Source organism: Podarcis filfolensis (genome assembly GCF_964270895.1).
Source record: "Podarcis filfolensis genome assembly, chromosome: 17".
Classification (NCBI taxonomy): domain Eukaryota; kingdom Metazoa; phylum Chordata; class Lepidosauria; order Squamata; family Lacertidae; genus Podarcis; species Podarcis filfolensis.
Window position 1 is genome coordinate 31,561,879 of NC_139621.1, and position 19,436 is coordinate 31,581,314.

The 19,436-nt window shown below is 42.9% G+C and overlaps 1 protein-coding gene across 2 annotated transcripts; it reads left to right on the plus strand.

Annotated features, from left to right (window-relative positions):
* Positions 1–2,743: 2,743 nt before the first annotated feature.
* On the plus strand, positions 2,744–19,215 carry C9orf72 (C9orf72-SMCR8 complex subunit). Of its 2 annotated transcripts, none has more exons than XM_083593564.1 (11): positions 2,744–2,926; positions 5,949–6,428; positions 7,405–7,464; positions 8,868–8,963; positions 9,993–10,057; positions 10,978–11,050; positions 11,367–11,483; positions 12,924–13,159; positions 14,309–14,366; positions 16,118–16,227; positions 16,316–19,215. In XM_083593564.1, exons 2-11 carry the CDS (start codon positions 5,985–5,987, stop codon positions 16,500–16,502), a joined length of 1,446 nt encoding a protein of 481 aa, XP_083449690.1. In that variant the 5' UTR covers positions 2,744–2,926; positions 5,949–5,984; the 3' UTR covers positions 16,503–19,215. The 2 variants fall into 2 exon arrangements, with proteins under 2 accessions (XP_083449690.1, XP_083449689.1); XM_083593563.1 differs by lacking the exon at positions 2,744–2,926 and adding an exon at positions 2,944–3,170.
* Positions 19,216–19,436: the final 221 nt, after the last annotated feature.

Here is a 19,436-nt window from a genome sequence, read left to right on the forward strand (position 1 = left end):
ATCTCTTCTCAGTCTCCTCTATTCCAGACTAAACACATCCAGCTCCCTCACCTTTTCCTCGTAAGGCTTGGTTTCCAGACCCTTGATCATCTTGGTTGCCCTCCTCTGTACACATTTCAGCTTGTCAATATCCTTCTTAAATTGAGGCACCCAGAACTGCACACAGTTTTCTAGGTGTGGTATGACCAAGGCAGAATAGAGTACAGTGGTACCTCTGGTTGCGAACAGGATCCGTTCCGGAGGCCCATTCGCAACCTGAAAAGAGCGCAACCAGAAGCGCTGTATCTGCGCAGGTGTGCGGCATGATTTGGCGCTTCTGCGCTTCGTGAGTTAGCACTTCTGCGCAAGCGGCAAAACCTGGAAGTAACCCTTTCCGGTACTTCCCAGTCCCCGCAGGACGCAAACTGAAAAGACGTAACCTGAAGCGTCCGTAACATGAGGTATGACTGTAGTACTATGGCTTCGCTTGATCTGGACACTATACTTCTGTTGATGCAGCCTAGATTAGCATTCACTTTCTTTTGCTGCTGCATCGCACATCATCACACTGTTGACTCATGTTAAGCAGAAGTCTTATGCTAGCAGGATCTTATCAGAGGAAGTCAAATAAGTGTAGGGAGGGGAGGAAGCAAATCCTTGAAAGATTCTCCTGTTCCCCCCAAGGCTTGCTCATCCCTCCTAATTGGTCTGGGGTCCCAATGATTCTGCTAAGGCTATAGGTTTGGCTATAGTGCTCCTATACCTAAGGCTATGCATAGATGCCCAGTTTAGCAGCTTCAGCTACTGTGCCAGTTTATTGTTTATTTCTTTCTTTAAAAATATGCTTTGCCTTTTTAAAAAAGAAAAAAAGCATACTCAAGGAAGCTTGCCATCAACTGTCTCGACAACATTTGTTGATGCAGCCTAGAATAGCATTCGCCTTTTTTGCTGCTGCAACACACTGTTGACGCATATTAAGCTTGCAGTCGACTAAGACCCCTAGCTCCTTTTCACATGTACTACTGGCAGTCCAGGTGTGCCCCATCTTATATTTGTGCAGCTGGTTCTTCCTGACTAAGTGTAGAACCTTGCATTTGTCCCTATTGAAATTCATTTTCTTAGTTTTGGGCCAGTTTTCCAAGGCAGTCATCTCGCATCTCAAGGCAGCTCTCACTTGTTGCTTAAAGGTAAAAGTAAAGGGACAGGTTCTGTACTTAGGGGTCTTAGTTGATCACAAGCTTAATATGCATCAACAGTGTGTTGCAGCAGCAAAAAAGGCTAATGCAAACATCCCCTATATAGCCGTAGGAATCATAGAATCATAGCTCTGAAGGGTTGGAAGGGACCACGAGTCACCTAATCCAAGCCCCTGCAATGCAGGAAGCTTTTGCCCAAAGCGGGACTCGAACTCACAACTCTGAGATTAACAGTTTCATGTTCTCTGGACTGAGCTGCCCCAGCTGTAAAGGGGCGAAAGAACCAGCAAAGGGGGAACGCACCTGTCCAAACACCGAGGAGGCGGGTCTTATAGCGTCAGGCTTAAGAGAGTCTCTCAATGAGGGTTTTTACCCCAGACGTTCGGTTCCCAATTATCAGAACTTAACGTCCTCCATATGCGGGGCAGGAGGTCTGGAAGCACCTTTAACCTAGTGAATAAACAATGGGGTCCTTTAGCTGCCCATTGTGTCGCGAGGTTTTTAAATGCACAAGGCTAGCTTTCCCTGCCCTTTGTTTGCATGTGTGAGTGGAAATTTGTCATGACCCTCACGGTTCCCTTCCACCTCCGCAATACTATGAATCAGCATAATTTCAAAGCCCAAAAGGGAACTTCATTCCGCAGGAGCTTCTTCTCCTTTCCCCTCATGCAATGGTGTCCAGGAGCAAAAAGAAGGCAGGGCTCCTGAGCGTGAATTCCTGTCACCCTCATTCCCGGGTGTGGAAAATGCTTGTCGCTATTCTATTCAATATGTTGTTGTTGTTTAGTCGTTTAGTCGTGTCCGACTCTTCGTGACCCCCTAGACCAGAGCACTCCTGGCACTCCTGTCTTCCACTGCCTCCCGCAGTTTGGTCAAACTCATGTTTGTAGCTTCGAGAACACTATCCAACCATCTCGTCCTCTGTCGTCCCCTTCTCCTTGTGCCCTCAGTCTTTCCCAACATCAAGGTCTTTTCCAGGAAGTCTTCTCTTCTCATGAGGTGGCCAAAGTCTTGGAGCCTCAGCTTCAGGATCTGTCCTTCCAGTGAGCACTCAGGGCTGATTTTCTTCAGCATGGATAGGTTTGATCTTCTTGCAGTCCATGGGACTCTCCAGAGTCTCCTCCAGCACCATAATTCAAAAGCATCAATTCTTCGGCAGTCAGCCTTCTTTATGGTCCAGCTCTCACTTCCATACATCACTACTGGGAAAACCAGAGCTTTTACTATACGGACCTTTGTTGGCAAGGTGATGTCTCTACTTTTTAAGATGCTGTCTAGGTTTGTCATTGCTTTTCTCCCAAGAAGCAGGCGTCTTTTAATTGCATGACTGCTGTCACCATCTGCAGTGATCATGGAGCCCAAGAAAGTAAAATCTCTCACTGCCTCCATTTCCTCCCCTTCTATTTGCCAGGAGGCGATGGGACCAGTGGCCATGATCTTCGTTTTTTTGATGTTGAACTTCAATATACAGTACTGTAAAACACTTGGAAACAACAACGACTGGACCTGGGGAGCCGGAATTCTGTAGCGCACATGACTGGTTTCTGCCTGTACCTCTACGTCGGCTTTCCGTTTCCTCATAGGAGCGCGTGAGAGAGAATCTCTGTCTCCGAAGGGTCGGCCGGCGCGCACGCGCAGTGGCCGCCCTCCCTCCCATGCTCTGTGTTTACATTCGAGGGCTGCCCGGGCGGGCGAGAGGGCGATACTTCCGGCCTTCAGGTGGCCGCGTGCCTTTCCGTTGACGTCTGAGGGTGAGTGGGTCCGTTTCACCTGTGGGTGCGGTGGGGTTGCGGGTGGGTGGGTCTCCTCCCAGTCCCGCGGCGGCGGCGGCGGCGGGTTCTTCAGGCTGCTGTGCCGAAATAGTACCGCCGGTGCGCAGGGTTGGATCCTGCTCGCGGGGGTTCCCATGGCTACCTGGCTGGATGCTGAGAGGGCAGGATGGTGCGCTTGTTCAGTCTCCTTGCGCTCGTTTCCAAGAGCAGGGAAGATTTCCAGGTGCACCGAACATGGGTGTAGGCAAGGGGGGCAGGGAGGGGAGCTGCCCCCCTAAAAATAAATGAAAATCAATAAAAATACTTAACTAACCGAGGTTCTGCCCCCCTCCCCAACAATAATCCTGGCTACGCCCATGGCACCGAAGGCTACTGGATTGGAGGTTGGAAATTTTGGGGGCTTACCAGACACCCCCAAACTCGGCCCTCCAGCTATTTTAGGACTGCAGTTCCCATCATCCCTGACCACTGGTGCTGTTAGCTAGGGGTGATGGGCGTTGTAGTCCCCAAACAGCTGGAGGGCCAAGTTTGGGGATGCCTGGCTTAGCCATCATAGCTCGTCTTGCTCAAAAGAAGGCTTTGCAGCTTAATTCCTATGCTTTTGATTCTGCGGCGAGGTGCTGTTGCTGCAGGGCACGATCCATCTACGAGCAGCCATCAAGTTATGAACATGATGGAACGCAATCCAAAAGAGAGCAATCTCCCAGAAACAAGAGCTTCACAGACACTGCGCCTCAGTGTCTGCAGCTTTCAGATACTGCTTGCCCAACGCTGCGCCTAAATCGGACACAGCCTCTCCCGCCTCAGATGTTTTGCTCCTGATTGCATAATAACCAGTTCTGTGTGGGTCAGGGGTTCAAATCTATAACTCTGCCCGAATGTACATGGCAATTTAGATTTAGATTTTCCCATCGTAACATTATTGAAAATTGATCACGCGTCTGAAAGTGCAAAGTTGAAATAATTTTGATCGTCACAATTGATAATGAAAACTTGTTAAGCAGAATTGAAATAATTATTTCTCGGCAGCCTTGACAAAAATCCCATTGTGTGCAGCATTTGAAATCCGTCAGGTACCAGGCGCATTTTGCGCCTGGCAATTGGCCGCTTGCGACCAAGTGAAGATGACTGGCTGCCAGGATGGCATCTGATGTCTCCACCATCTGGAGGTGCATGCCTAGGGATCCTTGGATCTGTACCCTTTTTCACACACTAGTAACACATCCTGTAGAATTCTATCCACTATATTTTATCAGCACAATCAGAATTAAGTTCAGGAACCAAAAAGTCGTATTGAAAAATACGACTTTCAAGTCCTCTGGCCCCAAAATGGCAACTGGGCATTCCATTTGGTGCCTAGCTTATCTATCTGAGTTTGTAACACTGCTGTGTGTAATGCATATGCTATATTATCCTACATATGTCATTTATTTTTATTAACCTCTTAGCTGAAATTATTTTTTTCCTTTTTTGTGTTCAGATCAGTTGTGTATACAGATACCGAGACTCCTGTTTCAAGTTTTCCAGTATGTTTATATTATGGCTGTAGTCAGATCAGTCTTGTTTCTGAGAAGTAAATTCAGCTGACATTAGTTGAAGTTGCTCTCAGGTTGACTAAATGTGTTGAGACAGTCATATGCTGTTGTTTATAGTCATGTGATTGCTTGCAGTGTAGGTCAAAATCAATGCGAAATATGTTGAAAACATGGAACTTGCATTTCATTACGGAACTTCCTCACTATTGCATGACTTCCTTCTTGGCTTTCAACACAAAGTCCACTGGAACTGCTTTGCTTGCGTGAGAATATGACTTTGAAAAGCACTGACATTGATTTCCTTCTGCTTCCCTCAATGCTTCATGCATTTGTTGGTGTTATAATGTGGAAACATTATTTAAAGTAGCATTTTCTTTTTCTGTTATGCTTTTTATTTATTGGCTGATGTTGCTATTATAAATTGATGATTCTCATCCTACCACCAATTTCATGTACAGTCATACCTCATGTTACGGCTGCTTCAGGTTTCGGGTTGCCGACCACGGAAAACCCGGAAGTACCAGAACGGGTTACTTCCGGGTTTCGCCGCATGCGCAGAAGTGCTGAATCATGCTTAGCGCTAACGCAGAAGCGCCAAATCGCACCAGCGCAGATGCGGCGCTTCAGGATGCGAACGCTGCGGGTTGCGGACGTGCCTCCATCACGGATTATGTCCGCAACCCGAGGTTCCATTGTATGAGCAGAAGCATTGCATGGTTTGTCTCAGAGTTATTCTGCTAGCTGTGCAATCATCTCTCTGACTTCAATGAGGCTTACTCCAAGTAAGTGAGTAAGTGTGGATTCTTGGCCCTTATAAAAATGTTGAAATGTTACTTACTACATAAGGAGTTATAGTGGAGAGCAACTCTTCTTTTGTATTACCACAATCCTAAGCATGTTTACTTGGATGCACTTCCTACTGTTTCTGAAGTTCCTTAATTACTAAAAGTACAATCAAAACATATTTAATCTCCTATTCTGATACTGGTATGTGATGATATAGCATCAGTTTCACTAGTGCTAAATATGGGATGCGGGTGGCGCTGTGGGTTAAACCACAGAGCCTAGGACTTGCCGATCAGAAGGTCGGCGGTTCGAACCCCAGCAACGGGGTGAGCTCCCGTTGCTCAGTCCCTGCTCCTGCCAACCTAGCAGTTCAAAAGCACGTCAAAGTGCAAGTAGATAAATAGGTACTGCTCCGGCGGGAAGGTAAACAGCATTTCCTTGCGCTGCTCTGGTTCGCCAGAAGCGGCTTAGTCATGCTGGCCACATGACCCGGAAGCTGCACACCGGTTCCCTCGGCCAATAAAGCAAGATGAGCACCGCAACCCCAAAGTCGGCCACGACTGGACCTAATGGTCAGGGGTCCCTTTACCTTTAAATATGGTACCTCTGTTGTATATATTACTGACGGATGTTTTATATGAATCCTGCTATGCTCACTCTCTGCTTTGTTCAAACTCTAGGTTTTCGGTATCGGTCATGTGACAGTCGGGGTCGCCATGTCTGCTTTGTGCCCTCCTCCTTCTCCTGCTGTTGCCAAGACGGAGATTGCCTTGAGTGGAGAGTCCCCATTGCTGGCTGCTACTTTTGCCTACTGGGACAATATTCTTGGTCCCAGGGTCAGGCACATCTGGGCCCCCAAAACAGACCAGCGGCTTCTCAGTGATGGAGAAATAACATTTCTTGCAAACCATACTCTGAATGGGGAAATACTTCGTAATGCAGAAAGTGGCGCAATAGATGTGAAGTTTTTTGTTTTGGCTGAGAAAGGAGTCATTATCGTGTCCTTAATTTTTGATGGGAATTGGAACGGGGACAGAAGTACGTATGGATTATCGATAATCCTTCCGCAAAGTGAGCTTGGCTTCTACCTTCCCCTTCACAGAGTATGTGTCGACAGGCTGACACATATTATAAGAAAAGGACGGATATGGATGCATAAGGTAGGATACTTCTTCATGGTAACCACTTTTAAGTCTGGAGCCTTGTGATTGGCTAAGCATAATACTTGCCAGCAGATGGTGATCTAGCCAAATAAATTCAAAATCTTCCTTCTCCTGCTCTTGACTTTGGGAGCCCTGACACTCTCATCCATGCCTACACAAGAATAAACCTTTTCCTTGCACACACAAAGCCACTTTGCTCTATCTGCGAGGTGCAAGTCCCACAGAACTTTAACATGACCTACAGCAACACAAGAACAATCTTCGTTCTTTGTAGTGTGTGTTATTTTTACTTAGTAAAATACACATACGGCTTTTTCATACGCTGCTCAAGACTTTGATGGCCATGTGTATTTATTTCAGTTATTTAAATAGTTATCAACCACACTTTCATGGAAAAATAACAAGGCAGTCTACTCTCATGCACCCTGTCTTGATCATTGCCTGCAAAAGAAATACACAGTGCACAAGGCTTTACTTTGAAAAATATCCAGGGCATTGGTCTTTCCAAGAAGTATAATCTTTCCAGTTCATTTTAGAATGGGACACTTGGGCTTCTTATTGGAAGAATCTTATGATCTGAAGTGCAGCTGTGTGGAAGTAAGTCACTCAAATCAGACGTTTTTCTCTTTTTTGTTTGTTGGACCCTACTCAACTACAGAGCTGCTCAAGGCAGCATACATATATGGTGGTATTATCCCATTTTACCTCACAAGAACTCAATGGACTAGGTTAGGCTGAAATCACATAGGGAGACTGAGGCTGCTCACTGAGATCATGGCTGAACACAGATCTTCTTTTAGCCTGTTTAGAATTGAATGTGATTTTGTTTTGACTAAGATACTGCAGCTTAGTTGTGTCGTTGTGAATCTGATGTCTTGTTATAGATCGCTGGCTGTACGGTGTATGGGTTAAAACATGTACACATATGTACTAGAACCTTTCTTTTAAAAATAACAATTTCCCCCATGCCTAGGAAAGGCAAGAACACATTCAGAAGGCTGTCCTGGAGGGCACAGAGAGAATGGAAGACCAGGTAAGAATGGTGAAAGCAGAGAGACTCTGCACACATTTCAATATTGACACTTCATATCCCATCAGTTTCAAGTGGAAGGATTACAAGTGTTCTTGGTTCCTTTCCAATTCAGCCACATCCATCTGTAGAAGCTGCTACTGCGGGTTCCTCTGGGTATCGGGAATGTTTTCTATCTGTAAGAGAATGATTTCCATGAAGATGGAATAGAAACACTGAGCAAACTGGGGGGAAAAAACATATGCCAACTCCATGCCATTGTGGAGCGAAGTAGAATTCTGAGTGGTATTTTATTCTCTTTGTACACAGGCCATCTAAATGAAGAGTGGTGTTTTTTTTAAAAGTGGTGGCTTCGGTTTATTTTTACCATCAACCTCCTGTCAAAACAGAAGATCTTACTAGATCATTGGTTTATCAGGCAGAAGAACTGGCAGTGCATGTGTTTTGGGCTGCAGCCGGCTGGGAGAGGGTTTATTATAGAGCAGGGTTGGGGAACATCAAGCCCAGAGACCAAATGTGCTCCTCCAGGCATCTTTGTCTAGCCCTTGGGACTTTCTCCAAACCACCCCCCAACTCACACTTCTCATTGGCTGTGCTTCACACCCTCCTAAAATGCTTTTGCCCGGCTGGAATATTTCCTTGAATTCTGATGGCACCTTACCATTGCCTGCATGGAGGATAGAAGGGTATGTGTGAATGTGTACAGAAACAAGCTTGTGCAAAGGTTACATTTACTGTCACTGTTCCACCCACTTTTGCCTCTGGCCGCACCCACCCCTGGGAAATGGCCCCCAAAAAGTTGCCCAGTAGGCAATGTGGCCCTTGGGTCGAAAAAGGTTCCCCATCCCTGTTGTAGATGACCTTAGGGAAACGGTACTTAACAAGGAATGAAACCACAAGTATTTTGTCTTTATCAACTGTAAACTCTAGCAATACATTAACTTATTCATTTTTCTCTGTTTGTCTTATATATGCCCAGGCTCTTGAATTTTATTTAACCTAGCAGTCTAACACAACAGCTTAGAAACTCAGTTTTAAGATTGCATTCAGTTCAAAAATTATATTCATGGTTTACTAAGTAATTTTTCTGTTAGGTTGGAACAAATCTGGAAAATAAAGCATTGAATCAAACTTAAGTTATATTCTAAGCAGACTCATTAAAATCAATGGGTTCAACTAACTGACTTGACCCACTGGAGCAGATTTTGGGGACGTGGGAAGATATTGGGTTGGGTGGAAGGTGAAGTCCTGTCACATAAGTCCTGTCATGGAAGTTACATAACATTGGATTGTTTTACTAGTTTATTGTTATTCTTTCCTCTCCAAAAAATGTTCACCCTATTCAAGTTCTGTTCTTTAAGTACACACTCTGCTTTTTATTTCACAAAACATTATTTATTGCACAGGGCCAGAGCATCATTCCAATGCTGACAGGGGAAGTTATTCCTGTAATGGAGCTCCTTTCATCTATGAAATCACACAGCGTGCCAGAAGAAATAGATGTAAGTCTTACTGTTAGCTGCTTCATGAAAGGAAGCAGCTCTTCCATCTTTCTTTGAAGTGCCTTTAATAAAAAGAATTTCAGCTCATTAGTCAATGGATTTCTAGCTGTGGGGGCTTTTTTGGCCAGTACAGTACAGAATTTATACCAGGGTACATTTATTTGTATGCCAACCTTTCAAGAGTTAAAACCTTGCTTAAGGCTACTTACAACATGAAAAAATACATAATTAACAAAAGTAGTCTTAAACAAAAACATTGAGAAGCGCACAACCAAATTGAGCAATATAAATCATAGTAAGATCTATAATAAAGATACCAAAAATTAAAATCATAACAGCAACCCCCCGCCCCCGCAAACCTCTAAACAACACCCCAGCCCAAGAATCTGTTCAGCATTCTCAGCTTCTGTAACTGGAGTCAGTCCAGGCCCTGCAAGGCAAACAGCAGATCTTCCAGGACCTGCAGCCAAGGGCACATCTCACAGACATCACAGCACTTTTTAAACTCTACTGGACTAAATTTCATGTGGTCTGGTCTGTACGTAGCTCTTTAAAGTGCAAAAAATTATCAAAATTGTGATTCATTCCACAGGTGTTTTTTAAAAAATCTAGGGAGAGTTCAAAGGTAGGATCTTTTTAGATCCTAGGCATTCTTTTACTGGATCATTAATGCATCAGCAAAACAAATATACTGATACAGCGGTGGGTGTGGAGCTTGTAAAGCTGGCGGTGGGGGATTGTACAGGCAAAACAATGAACATTTAGTTCCCTTGCTTGAATTGTGAGAAAGAATTGGCGCTTGTGTCCACGCAGGACCCTGGATGATAAAGGTCCTTTGGAATAAGATGTAGGATAGAAAATAAATGAATAAATGAAATGTATTAAAATTCTGACTTCGTCTACGTCCTTATTTTGTATAAATCTCAGTATTTTTTTTGCATTAAAATAGGATCGGTTCCTGGGCTGTTTGTGATTTGTAGCGTATACACCATGACTAATCTTCCTCCTTGTGCTTTTATCACATTCCAGATAAGTGACACGGTGCTTAGCGATGATGACATTGGAGACAGCTGTCACGAAGGTTTCCTTCTTAAGTATGATCATTTGCTTTTGGGAAAGTACTTACTTCTAAAGCAGAGATTTTGGGAAAGAGGGAGGCGATTGGTGACTGGATGAGTGGGGAAGAAAAAATCATTTTTATTTTTTGGTAGGTTTTTTGCCTATAAGTAAGCCTCTTTTCAGGGACGCATGTGGCACTGTGGTCTAAACCACGGAGCCTAAGGCTTGCCGATCAGAAGGTCGGCGGTTCGAATCCCCGCGATGGGGTCAGCTCCCGTTGTTCGGTCCCTGCTCCTGCCAACCTAGCAGTTCGAAAGCATGTCAAAGTGCAAGTAGATAAATAGGTACCGCTCCGGCGGGAAGGTAAACGGCATTTCCGTGCGCTGCTCTGGTTCACCAGAAGTGGCTTAGTCATGCTGGCCACATGACCTGGAAGCTGTCTGCGGACAAACGCCGGCTCCCTCGGCCTATAGAGCGAGATGAGCACACAACCCCAGAGTCAGTCACGACTCCTGTCCTATACTGATTACTGCAGAGTAAAACAAGATGTTCACATAGGAGTTTAAGGCAATTCATACACTTACACAAAAATGTGAGTAGCTATTAAATGGTATCCTTTAATTTTGTTTCGTTTTGCAAATTTTGTCTGAAGTCTAGATTTGTAGTAATTTAATTTCAGGTGGCTGAAATAGTTCTGGCCCTTGGTGTTTGATTTTAGTACAGTGGTACCTCGCAAGACGAATGCCTCGCAAGACGAAAAAACCGCAAGACGAAGAGACTCGCGGAACGGATTAATTTAGTCTTGCGAGGCAATACTGTACAGAATACACACCACATTTGGAAACGTTAGTATTGTTGACAAGAAAACCCTTCGCAAAGTCTTTTTAGCTGCTGCATGTAAACTTCTTGTGAAGTATTTCATATTATTTTGTATGCCTCTCTTTTCAATTTGCAGAGCCATCAGTTCACACTTGCAGACCTGTGGCTGCTCGGTAGTTATAGGAAGCAGTGCAGAAAAAGTTAATAAAGTAAGCATCTCCTATCTTATAAAGATTAGATTACCAAGCAAAACAATATGCTGCCAGAAATCATAGGTGTTAGTCCTTTGATTTCATATACAGTATTACCTGTAAAGGGCAGGGGGAGGGTTTATTCTAGCAACAAAATATGAAGATTGTGTATTTAGAAAATGACAATATAACTGGCAAAAAGTCATTTGGGTTCCTGTAATTGGCAAGTAGCAACTACCCAGTTACTATATCATATAACAGCTTTAATTTGCAAGTTTTCTCTTTGCTAAATTTCCCTGCCTATAAGTATTTTTACAGTATTTTTGTATTACAGATTGTACGGACGCTGTGCCTCTTTCTTACTTCAGCAGAGCGAAAGTGTTCTAGGCTGTGTAGAAATGAAACTTCCTTTAAGTATGAATCGGGGCTTTTTGTGCAAGGATTACTGAAGGTGAGGTCTTTGATTTGCTCAACTACATTTTGTCAGGAGCCAGTAACTTTAGTCATTAGTTTTCTAAACAAATGAAGTATTGTTGTGCTTAGATTAATCAATTATTTATTTTGTTAGCATCTTTATTAATGTCCTTTAAAATTAAAATACAGTTTTCTGGTAGGTTTTTCCTTGAAGTGAGGAAGTTGGAAACATTTATCCAGCAGGACAAAGGAAGCATAGATTAAACTGCTAATTTGCATTAACACAACTACTTTATTTTAGGAAAATGTTTTCTCTTTCCTGTCTGTTCTTCTCTTGCTATGAAGTATAAAGATAAATCAACATCTTTCCTTTTCTTCTCACACTTAAATGTTTCGTATAGTGGAAACTGGAGAAATCTTTTCCTGAAAGTGATACTGGTAATTGACTAGAAATGTTTAATGTAAAAAATAGGTTGGTTATATATATATATATATATATATATATATAAAAATGACAGTCCAAACTGGACCTTTAAAACTTTAAAAACCTTTAAAAGCAATAATTGCCCAAAAAACCCATCCCCAGGGTGGCGGGAAGAAAACTGGTAACAATAGTGAATAAAACTACAAACTGCAGTTGCGTTTCCCTCTCTAACACAGTCATAAATTTCATTTATGAATCACTTCTCATTAGGCATCATGAAGTGAATTACAGTATAACATATATAAAAACCAGCTAAAGTATTTGCAGACACAAAAATTTCAGTGATTTCAGTGGAATACTTCCTTCTGAGTTTTCTATAAGGGCACTCGCTATCCACAATCTGGAGTCTCCTGTGCATTTGTGGAGTTTCTATGCATGTTTACTCATAAGTAAGCCCAAATGTAAGGCTGTAACAGAGTCTACTTTCTGTATGGAGAACATTCAAACTCTTATAATTCAAACCGTAGCAAGTTTACTCGTGTGTTAGCCCCACTAAGTTCAATTAAGCTTATGTCCACAGACATCAAGGCAGAAATCCTAAACCTGCACCCAAGGGATGAAGTAGCTCACTTGGTTAGAGCATGGCGCTGATAATGCCAAGGTTGCAGGTTCGATCCCTGTATGGGACAGCTGCGTATTCCTGGATTGCAGGGGGTTGGACTAGATGATCCTCAGGGTCCCTTCCAAATCTACAATTCCAGGATTCCTACTCAGTTTGTTGGGACTGTGCATGTGCTAAGAATTGAATTGTAAGATGCTGAGTGCTGTCCATACAGAACACATCCTCAGTGTGTATATATCTGTATATATGTGTGTGTATGTGTGTGTGTGTGTGTGTGTGAGAGAGAGAGAGAGAGAGAGAATTGTCTAATTTATTGCCACATTAAGACAATAAATCAAAATGTTTCAAATTGTAATCTGATAGTGCCTTATAGTTTTTAATTCCGCTGACCTTTTTTTTAGTAACTGGACTAATTGTTTTCACTGTGACAGGATGGCACTGGAAGTTTTACGCTGCCTTTCCGTCAAGTGATGTATGCTCCGTATCCTACCACACACATTGATGTAGATATCAACACCGTGAAGCAGATGCCTCCTTGCCACGAACATATCTATAACCAGCGGCGGTACATGAGATCCGAGCTAACAGCTTTCTGGAGAGCCACTTCAGATGAAGAGATGGCTCAGGATACCATTATCCATACGGACGAGAGCTTCACCCCTGATCTGTATGTGTTCCTGTAGAGTCGCAGAATTTCAGATGTTGACGCCTATCATGGTTTAAATGCGGTGTCTAGATAACGTTTCGGTTCCATTTTGCCATCCAGGCAAAATTTCTGCCCTGAAATTAGGACCAAATTAGCCAAGCAATATTGAAAGCCGGCAGTCATTTTTTCCCATTTTGCACTGGTGAGATTCTACCTTTTGAATGGGGAGTCTTTTGTTCTCCCCCAAGAATTGTAAAGCAGCTGAGCACTTGTTCCCTATGAGTTTCTTAGGATGCTTCCGCAGCTATGAGAATTTGATTTCTGTCTCCACCCAACACTCTTCTGAGATGCCATACTTTGGGAGGCTAACGGCATGAGAAGTAGGATCACCAAAGTGGTTATCCTCTACAAGATTTGGAAGCTTCTTAGCTTTTTTCATAAACTAGCAGCAAGAAGTGATCAGGTAGACTTGCTGCACAATTCATTCAACACTCGGGTCCAGTTTATCCATGCATGTATATGGGATGGCTCCACTGAAAAACACAGGGCCAGATTCAACTAACCAGGTACACTAGCGAAAGCCTGTGCAAGGTCTTCTGCTAGCACACTGGGGCTTTCTCCCGTCTCTGCCCCCCTGTGCCTCTCCCAGATCTGCTCAGGAGGATCTGGAGAACCCCCAGTGGCAGAGGAGAGGGTTCCATGTAGCAAGCAGAAATGCTTGCACTGATGGAATGATTGCCTTAGCGTGACACTGAGTTCCACCCATGGTGTTTGAGATGATGAGAGAAGACGTTCTCTGGTATTTGGTCTGTGATAGCTCATTCATAAACACAAATTAGCACTTGAGGCTGTAGTAATCAAGTCATGAGCCAGCCTTCGTCATGGGTTATCCTTTAATTACAATTGGCACAGTTTAGTCTCATTTTGTATACAAAGTATTGTGCGCTTCTATAAAAGTATTTATATAGAAGAGTTTGCCTGCTATTTTTGCGTGATTTTTTTTTTTTACTAGCCCCACTTTATATTTTAGATCACATATAAGAACAGTGGGACTTCTGTGTTTTCAAATGCTGTAAGGAATTATCGATTACAGATACCGAATGGTACTTCAACTTTGCATTGTGAATGAAACTCAGTGTATTACTGCATGCTTCCTCTGTATTTTTACAGGAACGTTTTCCAAGATGTCCTTCACCAAGACACTTTAGTAAAAGCCTTTCTGGATCAGGTAACTGTTCATGCTAATGAGTTAAAACTGATGAGCGATATATCACCTATTTTAATTTTTTTAATGAGTTCCTTTTGTGTAGCTGTAGCCTTAAAAAACACCACTCCAGTCGTTCCCTTCTGTAGTATTTTAAAGCGTGATTTCAAAGAAGATGCTCTAATCTAATACTAAAGAGATTAATTACCTGCTGCCTGTCTTTTCTCTGTATTTGCACTCTAAAGTCAAGTCATGTGGCAATACTGGGAAAGTGCAGGAAAGCTTCAAATATAGTTAAGGGATGTAGGAGTAAAACGTCTTTGTTCAGTATGCATTTAGCGTTTAGCAGATTAATTGTAGTTGTAATTGTAGTAGCATCAGCAGTTAACAAACCACTGACTTCAGTGAAATTTCTGAAGTTAATTATGGGACTTCAGGGCCAAAAATTCACTCAAATATTTTATGTTTATTGTTGATACATAAATATGTGCATCTGCATAATCTCTTTCTTTGCAAAAGCTGGTTCCCAGCATTGCCAAACACAAACACAGCAGAACTACGAACCTGAGCAGATTTGGTTCTCAATGGCTGAAATTACCAGGGAAGGAAGCAGGTTTAATCCTCGCCCAAATGTGTTTCTGTGCGCATCCTTTTACATTTGCTATAAGCTGCTGCTGCCATTTACCTCCTACAGGTAAAAGTGAAACACTGCACTTGAGAGTGGCTGTTGCAGCAAGAACGAACCACCTCTCCACTCTTTTATTTTTATTTACAGAAATCCTATCACACTTAGCATATAAATATCAGGAATATAAGAAAACCAGTATGAATTTCTAATACTTGGCCGTCCACAAAACGAAACACTAAAATAGAAAATTTCAGTATGAAACGTAATAAAATAGAAAATTTCAGCAAGGCACATGGCTGGGTCACAGTGCAGGGAAAGCCTACTTAAGTAAATAAAACACTACTTGAGCAAGAGCCAAAAACAGTACAGTGGTACCTCGGGTTAAGTACTTAATTCATTCCAGAGGTCCGTTCTTAACCTGAAACTGTTCTTAACCTGTGGTACCACTTTAGCTAATGGGGCCTCCTGCTGCTGCTGCGCCGCCGGAGCACGATTTCTGCTCTCATCCTGAAGCAAAGTTCTTAACCCGAGGTACTATTTCTGGGTTAACCTGTAAGCTGAAGCGTATGTAACCCGAGATACCACTGTACTGTGTGTGCCTGCTTGATATCCAAAGGGAGTAAGGAAATTCCATAAACTAGCTGCAGCAGTGCTTAAAGCCCTGCTCCAGATGGCTAGGAAGTGAACCTAAGGAGTATATGGAGTAGCCAAAAGTGCATCTCCTGAAGACAGTAGTAGCCAGGTAAGTGCATAAGAGAACAGGCAGTCCCTCACGTAAGCTGGTCCCAAACTGTTTAGAGCTTTGTATACCATCAGCAAAACCTTAAATGTGGCCCAGCAGCATACTGGCAGACAGTGCTGTTTCTTCAGAAACTGGGGGTAGCCTGCCCTTACCTATGGTTCCTATAGAAGTGCATAATGTGTGCATGCAGAGCATTGAGATGCACTGCCCCCTGCCCCGCCCCCCCACCGAGGCCCTGCAAGATCCACGCTTGTCCTCTGTGTATCCAACTCCTATCATAATGTATACTTTACTAGTCTATAACAGAAGGCAGTGTACGGGAGAATGCCACTGAACAGAACCCTTTCCCCTCTTTCCCCATTTAATGTAATGTGTACTGATCTTTTATGTGGCAATTCTTAACAGGTCTTTCATTTGAAACCTGGATTGTCCCTGAGGCGTGTGTTCCTCGCACAGTTCTTGTTAATCCTTCACCGAAAAGCCTTAACCCTAATCAAATATATAGAAGACGATACGTAAGTATAAAGGGAGCAGTGTGTTTTCTCGGCACGGTTTTCACTGAAATCATTCCGTTTAACCACACTTTCCCCTCCCCTCCCACAGGCAAAAAGGCAAGAAGCCTTTTAAATCGCTCCGTAGCTTGAAGATAGACCTGGACTTGAGGGCAGAGGGTGACCTTAACATAATAATGGCCTTAGCTGAGAAGATCAAGCCGGGATTGCATTCATTTCTGTTTGGCCGCTCATTCTACACTAGCGTGCAAGAGCACGACGTTCTAATGACGTTTTAAAGGTTTATTTATTTTTATGTGGGTTGGTATCTCTTCACAATGCTTCTCAAAGGTACTGTTTAAAGGGAATATAGCATTTCTCTTCACAAACACTTGTTGTGGTCCGGTGCAACAGAAGGTGTGGTTTACACTACAACAGTCTTCTTCCCCAGCCCAGTGCCGTCCAGCTGTTGTTGCTGGACTCAAACTACCAGCAGTCCCACCCAACATGGCCTGTGGCCAGGGATGATGGGAGTTGTAGTCTGCCAATGTTTGGAGGGTATCATTGCGGGGAAGGCTGCAGGAGAAGTCAGAGAGGGTGCTGTTTAGACCTGCGCAGCCCAGGTAGGGTGAGGTTTCTCACTTGCCTTCTGAGCACCAAGTGCCACTGTTGATTCCTGAGAGGGGAAGGAAGAAGGCGCAGGAAGCTCAGTGTGGTTTGGGTTTGGTAGTCGGAGTGTTGGGTTGGCTCTTCCACCATGCCACTTTGCTCCCTGTGCCTCTCCCTCTCGGGAGCTGGCAACAACATTCTGTGTTTGGAAAGCAGGAAAACAGCCCTTTGCCACCCTACCAGTTGCTACTGGAATCGAGTCAGTTCAACTTAGGCATGCACCAGATGTTCCATTTTGATTACAGGGAGAGTAGACATTGGTGTGGTTTGTTTAAAGGTTATCTTAATGGCATTTTCGAAACCACAAAGTTGAGGACAACTTTTAATGGGTTTTTTAAGAGGATATTGGTTTATAATTTTTCTTTGTGTGTGTGGTATTGGGAGACATGTTCCATTTCCTCCTTTCCGTTCAGGGACTGTTGATTGCAAAACAAATGGTCAAACGTAATTTTAGGACTATCACTTTCAGTGTGTTTGGTAATAGGAACGGTGCCACCTGCTTTTTCTCCCTGCCCCCCCCTTACATATCCTTCAAAAGCCAGCAGAAACTTGCGGTGACATTTTAAGCACTTCAACACAGGCACGGAACAGGCAATGAGGCAGTACTTTTAGATGGTGTCATCAAAAGTGCCAAGCAAGTGCCAAGCAAGACTATTCTGTTGCTAATTATGTCACCCATCATGCATGTTGCACTGTGTTTTGTCAGACATAGGTGCAAGTCAAACAAGAGTGCAAATCAGGAAAGGTATGTTTTATGCTGATAGGAGCAATTGCCAAGCTCTTTCTGATGAGCTACTGAGTGAAAGCCATATAAAAATCTCCTGGATCTCCAATGCTTCTGAGCAGTTTGGGGTGAGGGGACTGGTTAGAGACAAACTTAGTTGGTACCACAACTGAAATAAGGGTAGTAGTGGCAAACTTCTACTTTTCCTCTTCAACTCTAGCATATTTACCTCTCACCTCTCAGCTTCTTCTAAACCGAAAAAAGATAAACATGTATTTGCCTGTTTTCCACTGCCTTTCATACCTGTATAATATGGAATATTTATAATGGCTTTAATGTACATGTTTTGCAAAATGCAAAGAGTTGCCATAAAAGTGCATGTCATGTACTTCAAAATGTTTTAAATGCATGCTGCTGTTTTTTAATTTCATTTTTTAATTGTTTGCCAGGTTGGGGTTGTTCCAATACGCTAATACGTTTCTTTAAGTGCAATATTTTGTGTTCATGATTAGGGAAAATTTACTGTCAGAAAGACATCTCTAAGCTGTTGTTGAGCATTCCTTATTATGAATTCTTATTTTCTTGGAAACCTGTTTTCCCTTCTCATCTGATGGCTGTTGCCCACATGTGATGGTGATGGCTCAGATGAAGGGTATCCAATTTAACTTTTGCATCTTGGGAAGTTGTGATTGCCAAACTTTCCCCTGTAGTAAAATGAGCTAATTGCATGCAACAGACACTCGCCAAGCATTGGCTTATTACAGCTAGTAATTTAATTTGTAAAGATGTGAAGTTGCCATGTCAAAAGACTAAATATTATTGTGGAGGTATGGGGCCTAACAAAGCAGCTTCTACTCTTTGGGACGACTGGGATGATGGCAGTAGAAGCTAGGCAGGAATGAGAAATGCCTCTTAGCTTAGCTCAGGTAGGTAGCGTCCCAGTGAATGGCCTGAGCACAACTCTGGTAGCCTGTCAATAGCTCTACTGTTGAGATTAAAAGTCCTGTGCAGCCATAACAAGAAGACAGACAACTGACGTTTTTCTGTCTTAGGGTTAGTGATAAATTTACAGGGCATACTGTCAGACCATGAAGAGAATTGTGTTCTTTTCCATAACTTATTTTACAGAGTAATAGTCCTAGGTGTTGGTTTAAAAGCAGCTTAAAGATTTGAAACTAATATAGTATCCATTTACCTGGGATTTTCTGTATTTTCATGCTGCTAGGTCTGTGGATTGCAAGGTGCTTGAAAAATATCAATAGGAGAATTATTGCTGATAATGAGACAAATTCCATTTGCCATTTTAAAAAATGCATAGTAGGGATAGCAAGCTATATTTTAATGTTGTTGTTGAAGTGGCTTTAGAGTTCTGATGAATAAATACAGGAGATATTGCCACACAGAGAACACATTATTGAACCATATGCCTAATTGTAGATCAATGCATTTTTGGCAAATAAAACTGGCACTACCAAAAAGACATCTCTGTTGCCTGAAATATATCCTATTGTCATATTTTCACTATGAAATGTCTAAATGCTAGTAATTTGCTCTGATTTTTTGGTGCACTTTCCCCATGCATGTACTGTACATTATAATAAAACGGATAAATACCTCCATATTTTGTGTTGCACATCTTATTGCTCAGGGTAAGATTAGGCTGTTGAAAGCAATATTGCAAGAAGATTCATTTACCAAAAGGTCTTGGCTGCAATACGCATCGTCTCAGACAGCATCACTACACTTTCTCCAGCACCTGTGTCACAGCACCATCCATAGGGACGTAACTGCCATGCAAAACAGCACCAGTTCCTCCCTTTAGCTAATTTACCAGTCCAAG

Coding starts and splice junctions, on each gene's coding strand:
- C9orf72 (XM_083593563.1), top strand. CDS start 3,114: ATGGTGCGCTTGTTCAGTCTCCTTGCGCTCGTTTCCAAGAGCAGGGAA. Junction 7,465..8,867: donor CAGAGAGAATGGAAGACCAG/GTAAGAATGGTG, acceptor TTTATTGCACAG/GGCCAGAGCATCATTCCAAT. Junction 11,484..12,923: donor TTGTGCAAGGATTACTGAAG/GTGAGGTCTTTG, acceptor TCACTGTGACAG/GATGGCACTGGAAGTTTTAC.